This window comes from Sarcophilus harrisii, chromosome 5 (genome assembly GCF_902635505.1).
Source record: "Sarcophilus harrisii chromosome 5, mSarHar1.11, whole genome shotgun sequence".
Classification (NCBI taxonomy): Eukaryota; Metazoa; Chordata; class Mammalia; order Dasyuromorphia; family Dasyuridae; genus Sarcophilus; species Sarcophilus harrisii.
In genome coordinates, this window is record NC_045430.1 from 84658950 (window position 1) to 84678560 (window position 19611).

Consider the following 19611-nt stretch of genomic DNA (forward strand, 5'->3'; position numbering starts at 1 on the left):
TACCATCCATCTGTCTATGAAAGGGTCATTTCCCAATAGCTGTTTCTGAATGCCTTCTTCTCCTATGTGGCAGCTTGAAGAGGGGCTCACTTAGGCCAATAGAAGTCTGACCCTCTGGCTGCCTCCTCTGTTCTGTTTCTTTCCTCAAACGTTTATTCTGAGAAATGGACTATTTTTCTGGAGCAGATATCTCAGAAATTTGGATGTTCCTGAATCTCTGTCCTATATATAGATATTCCAGTATTTATAAAGAGCAGATATCAGGAATATAATTGGGTAATGTTCAACAAGATAAAAAAATGCATTGTGCATACCCTTTGATCCACAGTGTTTCTACTGGGATTAGATCCCAAAGATATCTTAGAGGTAAGAATGGTTTTTTTTGGTTGAGGCAATTGGGGTTAAGTGACTTGTCCAGGGTCACACAGCTAGGAAGTATTAAGTGTCTGAGGCCAGATTTGAACTCAGGTCTTCTTGACATCAGAGCTGGTGCTCTATCCACTACTCTACAGCTATCCCTCCCCAAAGAGATCTTAAAGGAGGGAAAGGGACCCACATTGCAAAAATGTTTGTGGCAGCCTTTTTGGAAGTGGCAAGAAGCTGGAAACTGAGTGTATGCCCATCAGTTGGAGAATGGCTGAATAAGTTATGGTATATAAATGTTATATAATATTATTGTTCTATATGAAACAATCAGAAGGAAGATTTCAGAGAAGCCTAGAAAAGACTTATATGAACTGATGCTGGGTGAAATGTGCAGAATCAGGGGATCATTATACACAGCAACAGCAAGAGTATACAATGATCAATTCTGATGGGCGCAGCTCTCTTCAACAATGAGATGATTCAAACCAGTGCCACTTGTTCAGTGATGAAGAGAGCCATCCACACCCAGAGAGAGGCCTGTGGGAACTGAGTGTAGAACACAACATAGCATTTTCACTCTCTTTCTGTTACATTTTGTTTTCTGTTTTTTTCTTCCTTCTTGATCTGATTTTTCTTGTGGCAAGATAACTATAAATATGTCAGATTTAACATATATTTTAACATATTTAACATGTATTGGACTACCTGCCAGCTAGGGAAAGGGGGGAGGAAGGGAAAACTTGGAACAAAAGGTTTTGCAAGGGTCAATGTTGAAAAAATGACACAGGCAAATGTCTTGTAAATAAAAAGCTTTAATTAAAAAAAAACTGCTAAAAATGCAATACAATGTGATTTTTTTCAGTATTCTTAATATGCAGTTCACAGTTTTAATTGATTTTGAAACCATTGTCTTAGAAAAGACCACTGATATAAGTGGGTCCTCATTCTATGGTCTGACTCCTTTAACAAAGAAAGTGTAGAGCCAAAGTTAAAGTCAAATACTAATTCAGCTCACTGGTTAAAAAACTTCATATATGAATGGCTCCAAGTACCAACTTCTAGAAGAGTATAACTAAGGTTTTTGCCATCAAGTCTATGTGAGCCTGTCTTTAGCATTAACTATTTCTTTTATAAAGCAACTATCACACCTAATTTATAGGTGTAGTTAGTACATCTGTACTATAATGTTTGGTAAAAATGTCTTGTCACTTAAAGAAATTACTTCTTTAGTATGTTACTTTTCCAGGTCCTTAACCCCCTTTTCTGAAGAGGCCTTAGATATAAGCTGAATCTAAAACTTTTAAGTGATTTTCCTAGGGATTTACCCAACTTCTTCTTATTCTCTTAGTCTTTCCATACAAATATATACAAGACACAAGAAAAAATTTTTAAAATGCAACTATTGGGTTTTTTTTTAATGTCCATATCCATTAAAATCATTACATCAATCATTAAGATCATTACATTTGACCTGATACAGTTAGATATAACTTAACATATTTGTATATAATTTAAGACACATTTATATTTTAAGAAAACAGACTGTTTAGCTTGGATTTTGATAGTCTTTAATATTAACTTGTACATTGTAGCCTTAGAAGAAAATGTTCATTGATTCCATTATAGAGCAAGAGAATATAGGATTAAGCTTCACCAGAAAGGATTTATAGTTGTTCTAAGGATTATTAGATATTGGTATGAATTGTAGGCTCTTTTGGATGCCTTAAATACTAGAAAATATCCACATTCCCTTTGGCATCATTTTAATACATTCTTCCCCCAAAAAATAGAATAAGCAAGATTTTCCAAATATTCTTCTAGTTCCAGCATTTTAGAAATGCAAATTAAAGACAACTCCAAGGTACTACCTCACAACTGGCAGATTGGCTGACAGGAAAAGATAATGCTGAATGTTGAAGGGGATATGGGAAAACTGGGATACTAATGCATTGTTGGTGGAGTTTGTGAACTGATCTAACCATTCTGGAAACCAATTTGGAACTATGTCAAAGGGCTATCAAACTGAATAACCTTTGATCCAGCAGTGTTACTATTGGGCTTATATCCTAAAGAGATCTTCAAGAAGGGAAAGGGACGTGTATGTGCAAAAATGTTTGTGGCAACCCTCTTTGTAGTGGCCAGAAACAGGAAAATGAATGGATGCCCATCAATTGGAGAATGGCTGAATAAGTTAGGCATATGAATGTTATGGAATATTATTGTTCTATAAGAAACTATCAGCAGGATGATTTCAGAGAGGCCTGGAGAGACAAGAATTGATGCTTGAGTAAATAGAATCAGAACATTGTACATACACAGCAACAGCAAGATTATACGATGATTAATTCTGATGAACCTGGCTCTTTTCAACATAAATCTCTTGGCCTTGATGAGTCTATGATATAATGGAAAACATGGCATATACAGAGTTAAAAGAAATACAAAGCTGAATGTTATTGGGAGTAATATTGACCCATAACAAATGCCATAGAAAAAATTGAAAATTATAGCTAGTGGGATAAGGGAAAACTTCATGAAAGAGATGGAAGCTAATCTGGAGCTTGAAGAAAATTCTAACAGAAGTGAAGATGACGTGAAATCTAGAAAAATGGTAGGAAGACAGTTTGAAATTAGGTTACAGCTAATATCCCTTTGTCAGACTAAGAAGGAAAAAAAGAGCTTTTGAGCAAGCATCAAAACCAGACTCAAGATTTAGAAAGATGCTAATGAATAATTGTGAAACTGTTGAAAAGGGTGCACCTAGAGCTGGCAGAGTAGCAGAAAGAAGTGCAAATTCTGAGGCAGCTAGATAGTACAGTACACCAGCCCTAAAGTCTGGAGCATCTGAGTTCAAAAACAGCCTCAGATACTTAATACATACTGTGTAATCCTGGGCAAGTCACTTAACCCCAGTTGCCACCCCCCCAACCCAAAGTGCAAATTCTCTCATCCCAATTCCTCTAGAGCTAGAAAACAAGGTGGGAAAAGTGTCAACTCAAGTCTTTTTTTCTACCAAGGTTTCCATGTGAATACCAGGGATGATTTAGCTAGGAATTATGCCACAGAGTACTCAGACACCAGGATCATAGCTAGATCTCAGTTCCAGCTCCTAGCCCAGTCTGAAGCCTTCAGGAATAACCAGTGTAAGAATCTCAAACATAAGGAAGTCTTGAAATTCTGTAATGATTCCTAAATAGCCGGAAAGGAACCTAGTGCAGGCAGCACTGTGCTCAAACAGATGTCATGGGCCAGGTCCTTGTAGAATCCTTTCTCTCTAACTTCATTGTTTTACTTTTCCTGTTCCTTCTTACCAATTTTCAAATTGCTCACAATCAGTGGATCACTTGGAGAATACTAAAAGTTTGCAAGTCCACAGCTTGAGCTCTCCCAGAGAGCCTAAGAATCTAAACATTCAACACCCTAAGAAAATAGCAACTAGGACAGCCCAGATATTTCTTCCAAAAGTGCATAAAATACGGGGAGGCAGCTAGTTGGTGTAGCGCAAATAGAGCACCAGCCCCGAAGTCAGGAGGATCTGAATTCAAATTTGGCCTCAGTCACTTAACACTTCCTGGCTGTGTGACCCTGGGCAAGTCACTTACCCCAATTGCCTCAGCAAAAAAAATAAAATAAAATAAAAAATTTTAAAGTGTGTAAAATAGTACCTTAACATTAAATCCAAAGGTAGAAGGAAAGTTGGAATTAGCAAAGAAAAAGCATCTCACTATAAAAATCTATTATGGTAACAAAGATACAAGACAAAACACAGAAGAAAACAATTCCAAAAACCTCAGACAAAGACAACTTTGTATCCAAGTTGATTTAACTTGAACTCCTAGAAAAAATGAAGCAACGTTTTTAAAAATAAAATTTTTTTAAAAAATAGAATCAGGATTTCTGAAAAGAAATAAGTGCTACAGAATAAAGAATGGGAAAATAAAACAGCTTGGAACAAAAGGTAGAAAATCTTGCTCAAGTAACAAGCTTCTCTAAAAATTAGAATGGATAAAATAGAAGCAAATGATTGAGACAAGAAGAAATCTTAAAACAATCAAAATGCTGAAAAAAAAATGCAAGAAAGGATTTCATAACAAAAACTGGAAATAACAGGAAACATAAAAACAACCTGGAAAACAGATGGAGAAAAAAATCATGGGACTGAATGCCATGACTAAGAACCCAGACAAACCATTTCAAGAAAATTTAAAACAAACTACTCAGATTTCCTAGAACCAGAGCACAACATGGAAACCAACTCTATCAGTTATTTCCTGAAACACCAAAAACAAAACCACTAGAAAATGATAGCCAAAATCCAGAGCTTTCAGATCAAAGAAAATATTCAAATATTGAGAAGCCAGTCAAGATCAGTTGATTCAGCAGCCATCATTGTAAAAACAGAGCTTAGAATCACATTTCAGAATGCAAAGGGGAGATACACATACACATACAGTTATAGCCAAGAATAAATTACCCAGCAAAGAATATATAGGATTCTATAGGAGAAATAAAGAACTTTTAATGAAACAGAACTTCCAAGTATTTATTTAAAAACCAGAACTATATGAAAATTAATAAATCCAAATGGAGAAATTAAGAGAAATATATAAAGGCAAGCACAATAATAAGGGATTAAAGGATAAACACTTTAATATGGTACAACAATTCAAGTGTATCTTCTGAATCCCATCATCAAGGATTATAGAATTTATTAGATGTAAGACCCTAGAATGGTTGTTGTTTTAATGATCCTTTAAAAATATAGAGAGGAACACATTAACAGGGGAAGGGAAAGTTAGGGAAAATTGTATTTCATAACCAGGATATCCAGGTAGAAATGTTATTACCAGCCAGGAGTATGTTTGGGAAGAGGGGAGCAGCTGACAGTTTCACCCTAATCTGAACTGAGGGAAGCATACACACATTTCTGTATACATACATTTCACTCAAGGAAATAGGAGGGGATGAATTGGGGGGAGGGAGTGGGGACGGATGAGAGATGGATTCATTTCTGTTCAATTGTCTCATTTTGTCCATAAGGTTCTCTTTGCAAAGATAGTGGAGTAGTTGCCATTTCCTTCTCCAGTAGATTAAGATTGTATATATAAGAGGTTATAGCGACTTGCCCAGAATCACAGAGATACCTGTATCTGAGGCTGGTTTTGAAATTCTGGTCTCAAGAACCAATGCTCCATCAACTGAGCCATCTAGTATCCCATACAAAACAAATTCTAAGGATATACATATGTATAATCCTTGAACTGGCAAAGAATAGTGAAGTATATATTAATTGTAAAATGGCTAAATTGTTATTGTATATAAATGATGGTATACTATTATACTATTGTCTTTTTTAAAAATTTATAGCTTTTTATTTACAAGATATATGCATGGGTAATTTTTCAGCATTGGCCATTTGCAAAATCTTTTGTTCCAATTTTACTCCTTCTTCTCCCTACCCCCTCCCCGAGATGCCAGATAGACCAATACATATTAAATATGTTAAAGTATGTTAAATACAATATATGTATACCTGTCCATAGTTATTTTGCTGCACAAGAAGAATCAGACTTTGAAATAATGTATAATTAACCTATGAAGGAAATAAAAAATGCAGGTGGACAAAAATAGAGGAATTAGGAATTCTATGTAGTAGTTCACATTCGTTTCTCAGAGTTCTTTCGCTGGGCGTAGCTGGTTCTATTCATTACTGCACTATTAGAACTGATTTGGTTCATCTCATTGTTGAAGATGGCCACGTCCATCAGAATTGATCATCATGTAGTTATCGTTGTTGAAGTATATAATGATCTCCTGGTCCTGCTCATTTCACTCAGCATCAGTTCGTGCAAGTCTCTCCAGGCCTTTCTGAAATCATCCCGTTGGTAATTTCTTACAGAACAATAATATTCCATAATATTCACATACCACAATTTATTCAGCCATTCTCCAACTGATGGACATCCATTCAGTGTCCGGTTTCTGGCCACTACAAAGAGGGCTGCCACAAACATTCGTGCACATACAGGTCCCTTTCCCTTCTTTATGATCTCTTTGGGATATAAGCCCAGTAGTAACACTGCAGGGTCAAAGGTTATGCACAGTTTGATAACTTTTTGAGCATAGTTCCAAACCGCTCTCCAGAATGGTTGGATGTGTTCATAATTCCACCAACAATGGTATATACTATTGTCTTAAGAAATTAACGAGATGGTTTCAAACAAACTCAAGAGTGTAAATTGATGCAGTGAACAGAACTAGGACAATAAGTTATTGTTAATGACAGGAAAAGATAAAAGATGTTGAGGATATGTGGGTAAACTGGGACACTAATACATTGTTGGTGGAATTGTGAAATGATCCAACCGTACTGGAGAACAATCTGAAATAATGTCCAAAAGGGCTATAAAACTGTGCATATTCTTTGACCCAACAGTGCCACTATTAGATCTGTATCCTAAAGAGATCATAGAAAAGAATTCACATGTGCAAAAATGTTTGTAGCAGTTCTTTGAGTGGTAGCAAAGAAATGGAAAGGGAGTGGATGCCCATCAATTGGAGGATGGCTGAACAAGTTGTGATGCAATATTATTATTCTATAAAAAATGAACAAGCTGATCATAGAAGGGCCTAGGAAGATTTAGATGAACTGATGCTGAACAAAATAAGCACAATCAGGAACACATTATACATAATAGCAAGAATATGCAAGCTATGAAAGGCTTGATTCTTCTCAAAGGTTCAGTGATTCAAAGCAATCCCAATAGATTTTGGACAGAAAATGCCATCTGCATCCACAAAAAGATCTAAATTCAATATAAAACACTATGTTCACTGTTTTCTGGTTTTCTCTCCCATGGTTTTTCCCTTTTGTTCTGATTTTTCTCTCCCAACACGATTCATAAAGCAATGTATATTAAAAATAAACTTACAGGGGCAGCTAGGTGGCACAGTGGATAGAGCACCAGCCCTGAAGTCAGGAGGACCCGAGTTCAAATCTGATCTCAGACATTTAACACTTCCTAACTGAGTGACCATGGGCAAGTCACTTAACCCCAATTGCCTCTGCAAAAAATAAAATAAACTTACAATTTTAAAAAGTTATATTGTTAAAGACAAACACAATGACTAATCACAATTGTAAATGGTTAAAATCTACTTTGATGAGACCAGTATACTAGATATCCATCCAGACAGATGTCACATACATATATTTCTTTTAGATGTGCAGAAATGTTTGGGAGGGGCAGATCCTTAATATTTTCATTCTTTGTGAAGGAAGGAAAAAAGGATTTTTGCCAATTGTCAAAAAAAAAAATAAAGGTATTAAAGAGATATCTAGCCAGGAGACCAATTAGTAGACTATTAATCTGAATGAACAAAATATAGTGGAAGTATGAAAAGGCATATAAATAAAATCTTCCAGTGAAAGTAACAATTCTTTTAACTAGAAGCAAATGTTTGTGGAAAGTTATAAGGCTTTAGACCTCTGGTGACAGAGAAAGTCAAGTTTTGCCTATCTAGAGTATAACTTTTGGGAGTAAAATGTTTAGGGAAGGACCCTGTCATTTATATTTGCAATACCTAATATATCATATGAACTTAAATGTTATTAGAGTAGATTCACCAATAAAATTCCCTTAGTGTCTTTGATGTGCTGCTACACAAGAAAAATATCCAGAGAATTTGGGAGGAGGTATAGGGGGTTGGAAAAAGTTTCAACAGAGGCTGGATATGTATACTTAGATGTCGATATTTTTTTTTTTGCTGAGGCAATTGAGGTTAAGTGACTTGCCCAAGGTCACAAAGGATTAATACTTACATGTGGTATTTTAAATACAAAGGCAACTCCTGCTTTCAAAAAACTTACAATCAAATTACAACACACAAAAGGAAACTGAAAGGAAGGGAGAGCAGGAGAGAAGGTACCCACTGGAATACACAATGGAGAACTCTCAAAGTAATACAGCCAGGTGAAAGACAAGGAATCTGAGTCTTCTCTTTAAATGGAGATTTGGGAGTACATGACCCTGCCCTCCATCAGAGGCAATAACAAGCTTTTTGGGGTTTGGTGTCTAAATTGGTCTAGAGTGACGAAGTAGCTTAGTCAGGAAGTGCTGATAATTGTGATAACTGATGCCAATAGGCATGGGAATTGATTGAATACCAAAGGGATGTTAAAAGAGAGAAATACCTTTGGAGTATGTACAGTATGTACAAGGCACTGCCTAAGCACTTAACAAATCGTTATTGAATTTTCAATCTTGGTTTGTAGGTGTTTACATTCTGATGAAGGAATGACAGAGAAGTTACTGTGAAATGTCTGGAACCAAATTTAAACCTAGCAACATCATATTGCCCAATGATCAAAGACGTACATTAGTGACTTTAGAGAGTTCTTTCCATAGCAGCAGAGCAGAAAGTAAATTGTAATTCTAAGGAGGCAGTATTAAGCAACAGATCCCTTTTTTTGGGGCACATCATTTCCCCACCTCACCCTGCTTACCTAAAAGGCTCCCAACAAATCATTTATACTTTCTAGGAGGAACTGGGCAAAGGAAAAATGACTTTTAAAAGAATTTTTTAAATCGTGCCCTCCTAGGCATCTCACTTAACCAAAATAAAATGTATCATGTCCTGATTTTCTAAAAAAATCTAAATACATCCTCTCCACATATGTACTATTCTCATTTTACTTATGTCACTTGGTATCCTTAACTTAAGATAATAAAGTTTCCTTGTATTCTTAGATGAATATCCTAAGGAATAAGGATGTCTCCTAGAATAAGTCCATAAGGATGGAAGGATTGGAGGTCATGTTAAAGATTTAAGGTTTACAGGTTAAGGCATAGGTAAAGATGAAATTATGTCATTATAACAAACAGCATACTTGTAACTAGAAGTGAATTCATTCATTTATGATGGTGAGAATGAGAGCAAGTCCAAAAATGAGTAACAGATTGTATTATGAAACATTCTGTGACACTACATTGTATTTTAAGAACATTGTTATTTCACCCATCCAGACTTCACTTTCCTTCCCTCTTCCCAGTCTACTTCCTTTAGTTGACCAGTTTAAATTCTATCATTTACTCTTACTTCCTTAGCCTGTCAACCGCTTTACAATCCCAACCATCACCTTATGCATTAGCGTGAAAAGAGGCCATCTTACAGTAGTAAGATATTGTTCATAGCCCTGTGAGGTTTCCCATTCTTTATTCCATATTCAGTTGCCTATGGAGGGCCTGAACTGTCCCAGTTAAGGATGATGCCCTGCATGTAGGCTGTAACCCACTGACCACCTTCTTAGTTACTATTTCCCTCCCTTTCCTTATAAAACCCTCACCAGCCTGAAAGCTATTATATCTGCCCTCAAAACATGTGAAATAGCATCTGAACTATCTCTGACATTTCCAAAGTCACAATGTCCTGACATCCGATTACCTTTTCCTCTTCAGGCTTCTCACCTTTTCTGCACTGACTGTTCTCAATACTCCTAGCCAATTGTTCCATTACAGAATGGACTACAACATCCCTTAGTTGTAGATGCATACTTGGTCACCTCTTGGGTGATATCCTCAGTTCAGCAAGCTGTATTTAAGGACTCCCAGAGCTAGTTTCCGGAGCAAAAACTCCTAACCATCTTGAATGGATGCTCCAGAGAGCTCAAAACCAACATGTACACTAACTCAATTCTTACTCTAAAATCCATTCTTTTTATATTCCTCAGGTTTACGATCATGACATCAAGTATCAGTCATCACACAATAATGCAAATGTTTTTCTCTTTGTAGTTCCCATCTTGCTTCATATCCCAAGAGGTCTATTTATCTCCTTACTCTAATCAAACAGCTTTCTCAGCAAGCAAATAATTCCCTTATTCCAATTCTCATACTTGGCATTTTAAAAAGGCTGTGACCTGACCCCAACTCATCTTTTCAGTACTTTTGTGTTCCAACCACATTACAGTCCACAAGATCAACTTTCTACTTTCTCCAATATCCTAGTGATTGTGCACCACGTATTCCCCCTCAACATGTCTTTTGACTATTTAAGTCTTATGTCTTTCCCATTTTGTGCAGCAGTTAGGGAAAACTCTTGCACTTTTGTGCTCAATGACTACTTTTATTTTTTTTTTTTGACATATTTGATATAAGTATTTCCTCTCTCTAAAAAGGTTACTGTCCCTTTTTAATTCACATTTTGTAGAAAGGTTTCACAATATAGATATCCAATTTGGAGCAAAAGATTAGTTCTCTGGGGATTATATCAGGTAGTCTTAGTACTTTATCTTCCTGACTACCAAGGGTTTTTGTGGCCCAAATGGAAATTTTAGAGGCATTTAATAACAGCACTGTCTCACTACAATCTTCACAAACTAGGGACCGGGACCCAAGAACTAAGAACAAAAAGTGTTATCTTGGACCATTCCACAGCTGTGAATTACACAGATCTTTATAATTATGGCAGTTCAGCAGGTATTCATCCTGCTCTAGATCCAGGTTAAGTCAAAAGGAAGCCAATTTTACTAACATATTAAGCTTCATAACAACTAGAATTCTCAAAAACTTAACAATTCAAGTCAATTATTGAGTTCAATTAAATTATAAATTTTTGAATGCTCCTGAGCTCTTATGTAACATTTGAAGTTCTAATCTTTTAATATATCACCTTGTGCCAAAATATATGCTTGATATGGCTACAGAAAGGCAAATGGAAACATTAAAAATACTCAAATTATCACCTGATGGTAATCAATCTAATCTACTCTGCCCTCCCCCCACTCTTCCAAGCCCCTATTATATCCAAACATGTCAATGTCATCGACTCCACTACCACCATCCCTCCCCGTTTGGCTTCATGTATCTTACCTTCTAGTTGCTCACCAAATCCCAAGAGCCCATCTAAGAGCTTCTGGTCAAGCAATCACAAGTCCAAGAACACTTAGGCACTAAAATCTTCATAATTAGTATTTATAATATGTAAAACAAACTGAGTATCTCAGGGTCAAACAGAGTCGGTACTTGACATTTTATAAAATCTCCCAGCTATCCAAGCACAAATCTTATCCCAGCCTTCCAACCATTTATCAAGTTTGATTCTCTCACCTGTTGTTGTTCTAACTACATTCTTTAGAAAACTAGGTTGTGCCAAGGACACAAGTTTTTTTTAAGTTACAAGTTTACAATCCCCCTAACCCACAGATACACTAGGCACAACTTAGGGTAGACCAGCCATTTTATTTTCCTCTGATTGGTTCAGGAATGTTGATGGGCAGATAGTTCTTTACATGGGCTTTGGAGGGGGTCTGGGGGCAGCACCCTAGAAAAATAAAAGAGAGTTTGTGAGCAACATGGGAAAAATGTTACCCCTAGAATTTCCCCACCGTGGAAAGCAGAAATAGTCCTTTCAGGACCTCAATAGGGAAAAAAAATGTTACTTAGGGTAAATAATGCTTGTATACTGGGTCAAGAGTTGGTTAATTGAAAAATGTCTACCATTAGAAGGTATTATCATGAGATTTATAAAAAAAAAAAGGACCCATATTCTTTTATATACAGTCTAGTTTGAACAAGCTTGTTTTCATTCTCTTTTATGTCCCCTCTTGGACTCCCCCTCTCTGAGCAGGGGCCTTTTCCTACTAGAACCTCTAATTGCCAGCCATCCCCGCAGCCTACCCCCTTCTCGCTCCCATTAAGACTTACAGCGGGTCTGAAGCGGGGTGGGGGTGTCCGATCCTTTCGTGCCTCCCGGGACCGATTCCTCACTACCTTGCTGTGGATCGCGCAGCTCACACAGTAATGCAGTTTCACGTACAGTTTGGGCAGCACATAGGCTGGGAAGAGAACAAACGTTAGCCCCCTCCGGAGGCGTCAGGCTCTCCAGAGCACACACCAATCTCATTTAACACGCCAAGTCGGTGAAAGGGGCTTTAGGTAGAAATCTGGCCAGTTCCGGCATTAACTGGGAGTAAAGAGCCACACGAATTACCCTGCCCCTTACAAGATTGCTAGCTGTGGCCTAACTTGGAAAAATGGCGCCCACTCCCAACTTCCCTTTGCTCCGTTAAAGAGAAGCCAAAGCCTGACCGGGCCTGGCCCCGTCACAACTTCGGGGCTCTTTTCGTTTCCCCTGCACTCAGCTGCCCCCGCCTTTACGGAAAGGGGAAAGGCTCTCGGGGAGTTCGGGGGCACACCCGGCGGGGCTTACAGTCGAAGACGCTGGCCTCCGAGATATCCCTGACTGCCGCCGCTTCCACGATGTTGCGGATCACGAATTTCTTGATGGCCTTATCCTTGGGGACGCAGCGGGCACAGTTGGTGCAGCGGATGGGCTGCACGTGGCCGCGGCCCTTCTTGGCGCGTCCGTTGTTTCTCCTCTTCTTGGTCTGAAGCAACGGAGGGACAGAGTCACACGGCCCCGCCAGGGTCCCTCCTCAGACATTTACCTGGTCCTCCGTAGCACTAGCCAAGCTCGCGCCAATCCCCGGGCCCAGCGACTTTATGCCTTGGGCCCGCCAGGGTCCGGCCCTCCCATCCTTCCTCCCTAGTCCAACGTACCACCTCGTCGGCCCGAGCCCGGTCTCTCCATTCCCCTTTTCCACGGGCTCGGGGACTTCCCCATCCCCCCACTGCGATACCTTCCCCAAAGTCAGAGACCCCCCCCAAGCCCACGTTGTCTCCTCACCATCTCGTAAGCCGGGAGCCGAAAAAGGATCCGGCTTCGCGTCCGTGCTTCTTATATACCCAGAGATCTATGCGCTAACACATGCGCGCAGACAAAGTTTATTCTCAGAGATGAACCAATCCCAGGATTCACTCAACAAAAGGCCTTACTCCTTAAGAGGCCAATCCCCTGGGTTAAAAGAGGTTTCCAGCGTTGGTTTCGTCTTAGAGAAAGAACCCCGAGGGACTATTTTCGTTACTCGTGGAAGAATACATGTAAAACTACTTTCCCAAGAGGCTCCGCGAAGGTTTGACTTTCCCAGAAGCGCTTGCTGGGAAGGGTAACCGGTCAGCTGTAGTGTCTCAGGGCACGCCGGGAGTTATAGTCCGCGGGTTAAATTAAGTCGACATGAAAGACTGCCTCTTGGGAATTGTAGTTTGAATGCGCAGGTAAGCCTACATGCGCGATGGGAGATGTAGTTCAGAGGTGACCCTTGGGCCTCTCCCCAAACCTGGGGAGCCGCCAAGGAACCTTATCTTGCATATCCTGCATTTCGGTCCCTTCCGTCTTTCATCGTGGTCTCAGTCTCCATGGAGACAGAAGGGCGGATGATGAAAAAGCTATTCCCCACCCACCCCCACCACGGGAAAAAAGACTCCCTTGCTAGTATAATGTTAATGTCCGGGGCTCCCTCTTACTCCCGGATTGAGAGAGAAAAGTTCCCCTCGGGCAGCTTGCTCCCTCACTGCACCCGCTTTTCTTCCGAAACCCTTTCCCGCCTTCCTCTGCTCCTCCTCTCCGCACTCGGTAGATTCTCGGTACCGCAGAGCTGAGGAATTTGCCCCGAAGCTGGTGAGCCCCCTCCCGGGTGCGGCGGAAGCCTCCTGCAGCTGGCTCCCGGCCTCCCTCGGCCGCGCTGTCTGCGGTGGCTGGCCTGTTACTGGGCGAATTCGCAGGCTTCCCGTGTTCCCGCTCTGAGGCAGAAAGGACCGAGAAGTCTCTTCTGAGAGCAAGCAATCCAGCAAGGAACAGTTCTCTCCGACTCCCATTCCAGGGTTTAAAAACTCTTGATTGCGCCAGAGCCCATCCTGACTTATTTAAAGTCAACCTCTCAGGCTGCAGCAGTTTCCTTTGGGTAGTATTTCTTGCTTAGTCTCTCCCAAAACTCTTGTTGCATAGACCAAACTGCTTGTTATCTAAGGACGAACATATCGATAAAGTCTTTTCCCTCCTCTCCAGAACAGCAAAGCAGGGGAAGTTTGAAAAGACAGGAGGTGTTAAATTACTCATGTTTATTTATAACAGACCTTCAGCCAGTACAGTACAAAACTTACAGTAGTATATTCTTCCTTACACAAATATTTACTTACAATATATTACAGATACAAAACGCTTCGCAGTTAAGTCTCAAAAGCAAGTTTGACTCCCCTTAAGAAGGGAAAGAACTCTCAAAAAAAAAAAAAAAGTAAGGGGGACCCAGAAGAGGAGAGAGGACAGGAATCAAGAAAGACACCAAGTCTAGGATGCAAATGAAAACCCTGGGAAAGAGGACAGAGGTGGTATTGCACTTTATTCTTTTTTTCTTTTTTTTTTTGTCCATCATAATGTCTGATTAAAAATATATATATATATAATATGTACACAAGGAAAGAAGCTGCTAGGAGTGTTACAAAAATCCCTCCACAGCTTGGAGACAAGACATGGAAAAAAAAAACCCAAAGGTTTGGAAAAGTATCTGCTTAGAAAGGGTTTTGTTGTTGTTTTTGAATTTGTTAGAAAACACCTCTTTCTTCCACATAAAGTTTCAGGGTTTTTTTCCCCCCCTTTTTTTCCTTCTTTTTTTTAAAATTTTAATTTTTTACAAAAGGAGCTGGGAGGAGGGGTAAGCACATTTGAGGTCCCAGAGCCAAGGAGACTCTGGGGAAGTAGGGCTTTGTCCTTAAGACCCTGGTTAAAGTGCAGTGATGATCTGGAAAATGATGGAGTCCCCTTCTTCCCCTACTTAAGAATCTTATCTTGCTCCCAGCCCCAACGTCTCCACTCTCCTGGGCATAGCAATAGCCTCAGAACATGATATTTTTGTTTTCTTTTGAATTTTTAGGGGTAAGAGGACCACAGGTTTGCTAGAGTAGAATGGGGAAAGGATGTGGGTAGGACCGTAAGGCTCTGATCTCCCTGGAAGGAATAGTTCCTATGGGGAGTCACTATCACAAGCAGAATACTGTAGTAGTTCCCATTTAAGAAAGGGGAGGAAGTAGAAAGGGGCTCAATGTCCAAATCTGCTCTGCAAAAGTAGAGTAGGGAGGTAGGAGAACAGTGTCCTGCTAGAAATAAATTTCCCTTACAGATCCTTCCATCCTTCTCCTCTACTCCAGTCTTTGTTCCCCTACCTCCCACCTCCCTGACCTTGGCAGCATCTGTTTATTGCTACATTGTCCAGGAGGAACAGACATTTCCTTCACAATGATGCTCCACTCTACACCTTTCTGAGTCTTATCAAGGAGACCTCAAGGTAGAAGAGGAGAAAACTGTTTTAGGATCTCTTCCCCACATGGGGATGAGACAGATTCCTCTCAAAGGCCCAATACCACAATCCTGGGTTCTATTCCCCCAGCCAACCCTGCAGCATCCTTCCCTGGGACCACAAGAGATCCCTGAAGAAGGAGAAAAGGGAGAAGAGGCAGAAGAGGCAATGAGGAAAGAGGTTGTGGGAAGAAGAGTGGGAGTTGGAGGAGAAAGGTGAGAGGAAAGAGAGAAGGACCAAGTGTTGCAACTTGTGAGGTGGTTGTGTTATATTTTTTGTTTTTTTGTTTTTTGTTTTTTTGTTTTTTTGTTTTTGTTTTTCTTTAACATAGAAAAAAAAAAAAAACAGCCTTTGGTTTGAACCTCAAGGAAGCAAGAGAGCCAGGTGGCTGTGGCCCTGGGCTGGGACTCCATGTACATAGAGATGCTTCCCCTTCCCAGGGGCCTTCACCTATCTCCCAGACCAACAAGAACAGCCAAGCATGCTTCAGCAACCAGAAGGAAAATGAATCCCTCCTTCCCTGCTTCCTTGGCACCGGGCATGAAGGGGGCAGTGAAGCAAGCCCTTGGTCCAGATGTGCTGGATCTACTCTCCCTGGGGCAGGGGTAGGGTAGGGGCAGGGGCACATGCCCACCCTGCAATCATTTTTGGTTATATTGAAATAATTAAAAGTGAGGAAAGAAACATCTCATTCTTATGACCACTGACCCTGAGGATGGAACCTCAGAGCTCAAGAATGGGATGGTAATCCCTGCTGGGAAGGGGTGAAGGCAGCAAGACTGAAGGACTGGGTCTTCTCCTTGTCTTTAGGCAGCAATAGACTTAACTGGTTTTTCATGTGGTGGGAAAGCCCCTGAGTGCCTAGAGAGGTTTCTGGGGTGAAGGAGTCAATTAAAGAAGTATTGAAAGGAAGAGAAGAAACTTTTTTCTCCTTGTCCCCTAGTTCTAATTTGGGGGAGGACCTTTTACTCCCCAATGCTTTAGAGACAGAAAAAGGTGCAGACCCAGCTTTCACCCTCTGAGGATATCAAATTGGAGTGCCCCAAGTGGAGGAAAGCCCCCACCAAGCACACAGACTGGTTGGAGGACCAGAACAGCCCCTATGAGGTTGAAGGGAGAGGACCATCACATCCTAGTGGGAGACCCAGAGTGCAAATGCAGGCTTCAGAGTATTCATATTATTAGGGGAACAAGTGAGAGGATTCTGAGCCTCACAGTGCCCTGGAGTGAACTGTCAACCCTCTTCTCCCCCCTAAGTGAGAGAATCCTTCATTCATTCATTCAAGAACAGTGCAAGCTGCCCAAGGTGAGAGGGCAGAGAGGTATGGAGTGCCAGAGTAGGGGTGTCCCAGAGAGGAGAGATAATGCCACAGAGCTATATAGGGTGGGGCCAGGAGGCACCGGCACCGGAACTGAGGAATCTGGCAGTGTAAGTGAGGGGTAAGGATCAGGGACAGTAGGAGGCCAATGCCCCTTCAAACACTAGAGAGCTTCCCACCCCATTGTCCTAGGGAAGTGGAGGAAGCAGGGATAGAAAGGGAAATTAGGCTTGGGCTGGAAAAGAGAATGAGGGTGAAGAATGGCAGCTCTCTGATAGACTTTTCCTATAGAGGGCAAGAACCCTCTTACTAAATAACTTAGTGTGAATATGGGAAGGCATAGGGATTGAAAAAAAAAAAAAGGACTAATAAAAACAGAAGACCTGTTTCATCACAATGCTTAAATAAATCAGCTTGGCAACTGGCATAAAGGAGAAGGTAGAAATGGCGAGGAGTCAAGTGTAAAATCAAGCAGCCAGGGATTATGTCTGTGTGACAGGCTACAAAAGCAAAACTTAGTCAGGTTGCAAAGTGGACAGCGGAGGCAGGGGTAAGAAGAGAGGGTTGGACACCTCTGAAGATAGGGGTAAAAGCAGGAAGGACTGGGTTGGAGGGAAGGCCAGACATCACTAGCCCACCTTGTGTTCCCCTCGGACAATGTGGGAGGAGAACTCGTACCGGTCCTGGCTATGGTAGCCGCAGATGTTGCACTCAAAAGGGTCCCTGAAGCCGTGGCAGCCCATGTGGATGGTGAACATGACGTGGTCCAGGAAGAGGATTCGGCAGTGCTCACATTTGAAGGCCTTCACTGGCTCTCCATCCTCACCCACCACCCGTAGCACATCCTTGGCGGGGCCAGGAGCACTCCGGGGGAGCCCTTCCTGCAGCTTGGGGTCCTCTTTGGCGTAGGCAGGGCTGGGCCGGCTTCCCATAACCAGAGCAGGGGCTGACTGATTTGAGGGACACTGAGGAGTGGTTACAACTCCCCCACCCCGCTCTTCGTGGTTGCTCTCTGTGTCTGTAGAGTCCTGGCAGCCATTGCTGGGGGAGACCCCAGGGTCAGCGAGAGGACCCCGAGCCCGGTAGAGGAGGGAACCCCCATCAGCCAGGTCCTCATGCCCCTCACTGGCTTCCCGGGTTCCAGGCAGCTCTAGTCGGCCAGGGAGGGGCTGCATCTGGGTATAGACAGAACTTATGACCGGTGTGAGCTCTGAGATGCAATTGGCAGGTGGAAGGCGAAGTGGGCGCAGGTGCTCTGCGCCCACAAAGGCTAGTGAGCCAAAGCCAGGCTCCAAACCATGGTGTGCAACCAGCTCCACATCTTTCTCATAGCCACCTGAATTCATGTCAAAGGGGAGATCGGAGAGGCTAAAGCGCATCTGCTTCTCACCTGCAAGGAAGGAGAAAGCACTTGAGCCCCCAAATCAGAGAACATCCCAAGGGTGGCATTTCTTTGTGGGCTATTTGAGTGTTCTATTCAGGCCCATGGAGGCCCACTTTTAGTTCTGCCATCCATGAGAGTTCAGGATCTTAAATGGGGTTCTTATTCAAACCAGAGTCTAGGATCTTAAGGTAGGGATGTGAGTGTAGATTATTTTCTAAGATCAAAGGACCATGCCATCTACATCAAGAAGGACCATGGGAGATCATATTGTCCAACTCCCTCCTTTAAGAGAAGATAAGGAAACAAAGGTATGAAGAAGTGAGGTGGCCATGGGAGTGGGCAGCCATGATCTGACTCCCTCTTTCTAAGGTCTGTGGGGGGCCAGGATATAGATGGATTGTCTCTGCTCCCTGTCAAAAGCTCCAGGGAAGGAGAATCAGATTCCTGACTGCTGAGATACTTCCAGTGAAGTCCGACTTCCTTCTTTCTTGTTCTAGCTGTTCTGTTTTTTCTCTTTTTTCCACCTACAGCAGCTACAGACACGGATTCTTTCTAGACAGCTCTGCTCCCAGGACAGCTGTGTTTAGGGAAGTACATTAGGGAAAGGGGGAGGGGACAGTGTCCAAAGATGGAACCATTAATCCATATAGAAAGATCCCTGTGGGTCTCATGCTGACTGGAAAACTACATATTAATATCATCTCAGTTCTAGTATATTGTTATTTATTGTGTTAAATATTTCCCAATTACATTTTAATCTGTCTCAGGCCTCTGAGGATTTGACACCTCTGGCACAGTGGAAAGTGTGATAGGATTGGCAGGGGGAGGTGTCATCAGGAAGCGCCGAGTTCAAGTCACGCCCCAGATACTTCCTAGTTGTGTGACCCCAAACAAGCCATTTATCTTCAAAATCTGTTTCCTCATTTGCAAAATGGTGATAATAATCATCCTTCACTGGAAGGGTGGAGGGAACCAGATAAGATAAGAGTTGTCAAATGATTTGCAAACCTTCTGGCATTGGGACTGGGTCTTGTGATTTTATTGGTACAGGGACCTTCCAAGTGAGGAAGCTCCCCCTACCAATGCAGGTCTTTCTTATTCAGTGCTCTGAAGCTCATAATCTGAGAGGGCTTCCTGCAGCACTGAGAAGTCATAGACCCACCAACAATCAGAGCTAGTTTGTCCCTGAGGCAAGCCTTGGAACCAAGACTTCCAGACTCTAAGCCTGGCATTATTTACTGTGCTATCTAAATATGGCCACATTAGCAGCAGAGCTGGTTGAAAGTCTGTACTTAGAGCTGATATAGAGGGAAAAGGAAGAAGACACAGCTAGGACAGGTACTTTAGTTATG

At 41.5% G+C, this 19611-nt stretch overlaps 2 protein-coding genes and 1 long non-coding RNA gene across 7 annotated transcripts in view; 1 reads left to right on the forward strand and 2 right to left on the reverse strand.

The window, feature by feature from the left end:
* Positions 1–11586: 11586 nt before the first annotated feature.
* Positions 11587–13146, reverse strand: RPS26 (ribosomal protein S26). The gene is made up of 4 exons (XM_003772157.3): positions 13054–13146; positions 12577–12754; positions 12072–12202; positions 11587–11688 (listed from the first exon to the last, which is right to left on the reverse strand). The coding sequence occupies exons 1-4, from the start codon at positions 13054–13056 to the stop codon at positions 11653–11655; spliced, it is 348 nt and encodes a 115-aa protein (XP_003772205.1). The 5' UTR covers positions 13057–13146; the 3' UTR covers positions 11587–11652.
* A 109-nt stretch (positions 13147–13255) lies between these two features.
* On the forward strand, positions 13256–15969 carry LOC116419694. The gene is made up of 3 exons (XR_004229983.1): positions 13256–13481; positions 14415–14588; positions 15888–15969. It is a non-coding gene; the product is annotated as an uncharacterized LOC116419694 (long non-coding RNA).
* IKZF4 (IKAROS family zinc finger 4) overlaps positions 14310–19611 on the reverse strand; it is a 30419-nt gene continuing 25117 nt past the window's right edge. For all 5 annotated transcript variants that reach the window (XM_031941210.1, XM_031941209.1, XM_031941206.1 and 2 more), the window contains one exon: positions 14310–18265. In XM_031941210.1, the coding sequence (XP_031797070.1) occupies positions 17505–18265 (761 nt within the window). In that variant the 3' untranslated portion in view covers positions 14310–17504. The remainder of the gene's footprint in view (positions 18266–19611) is intronic.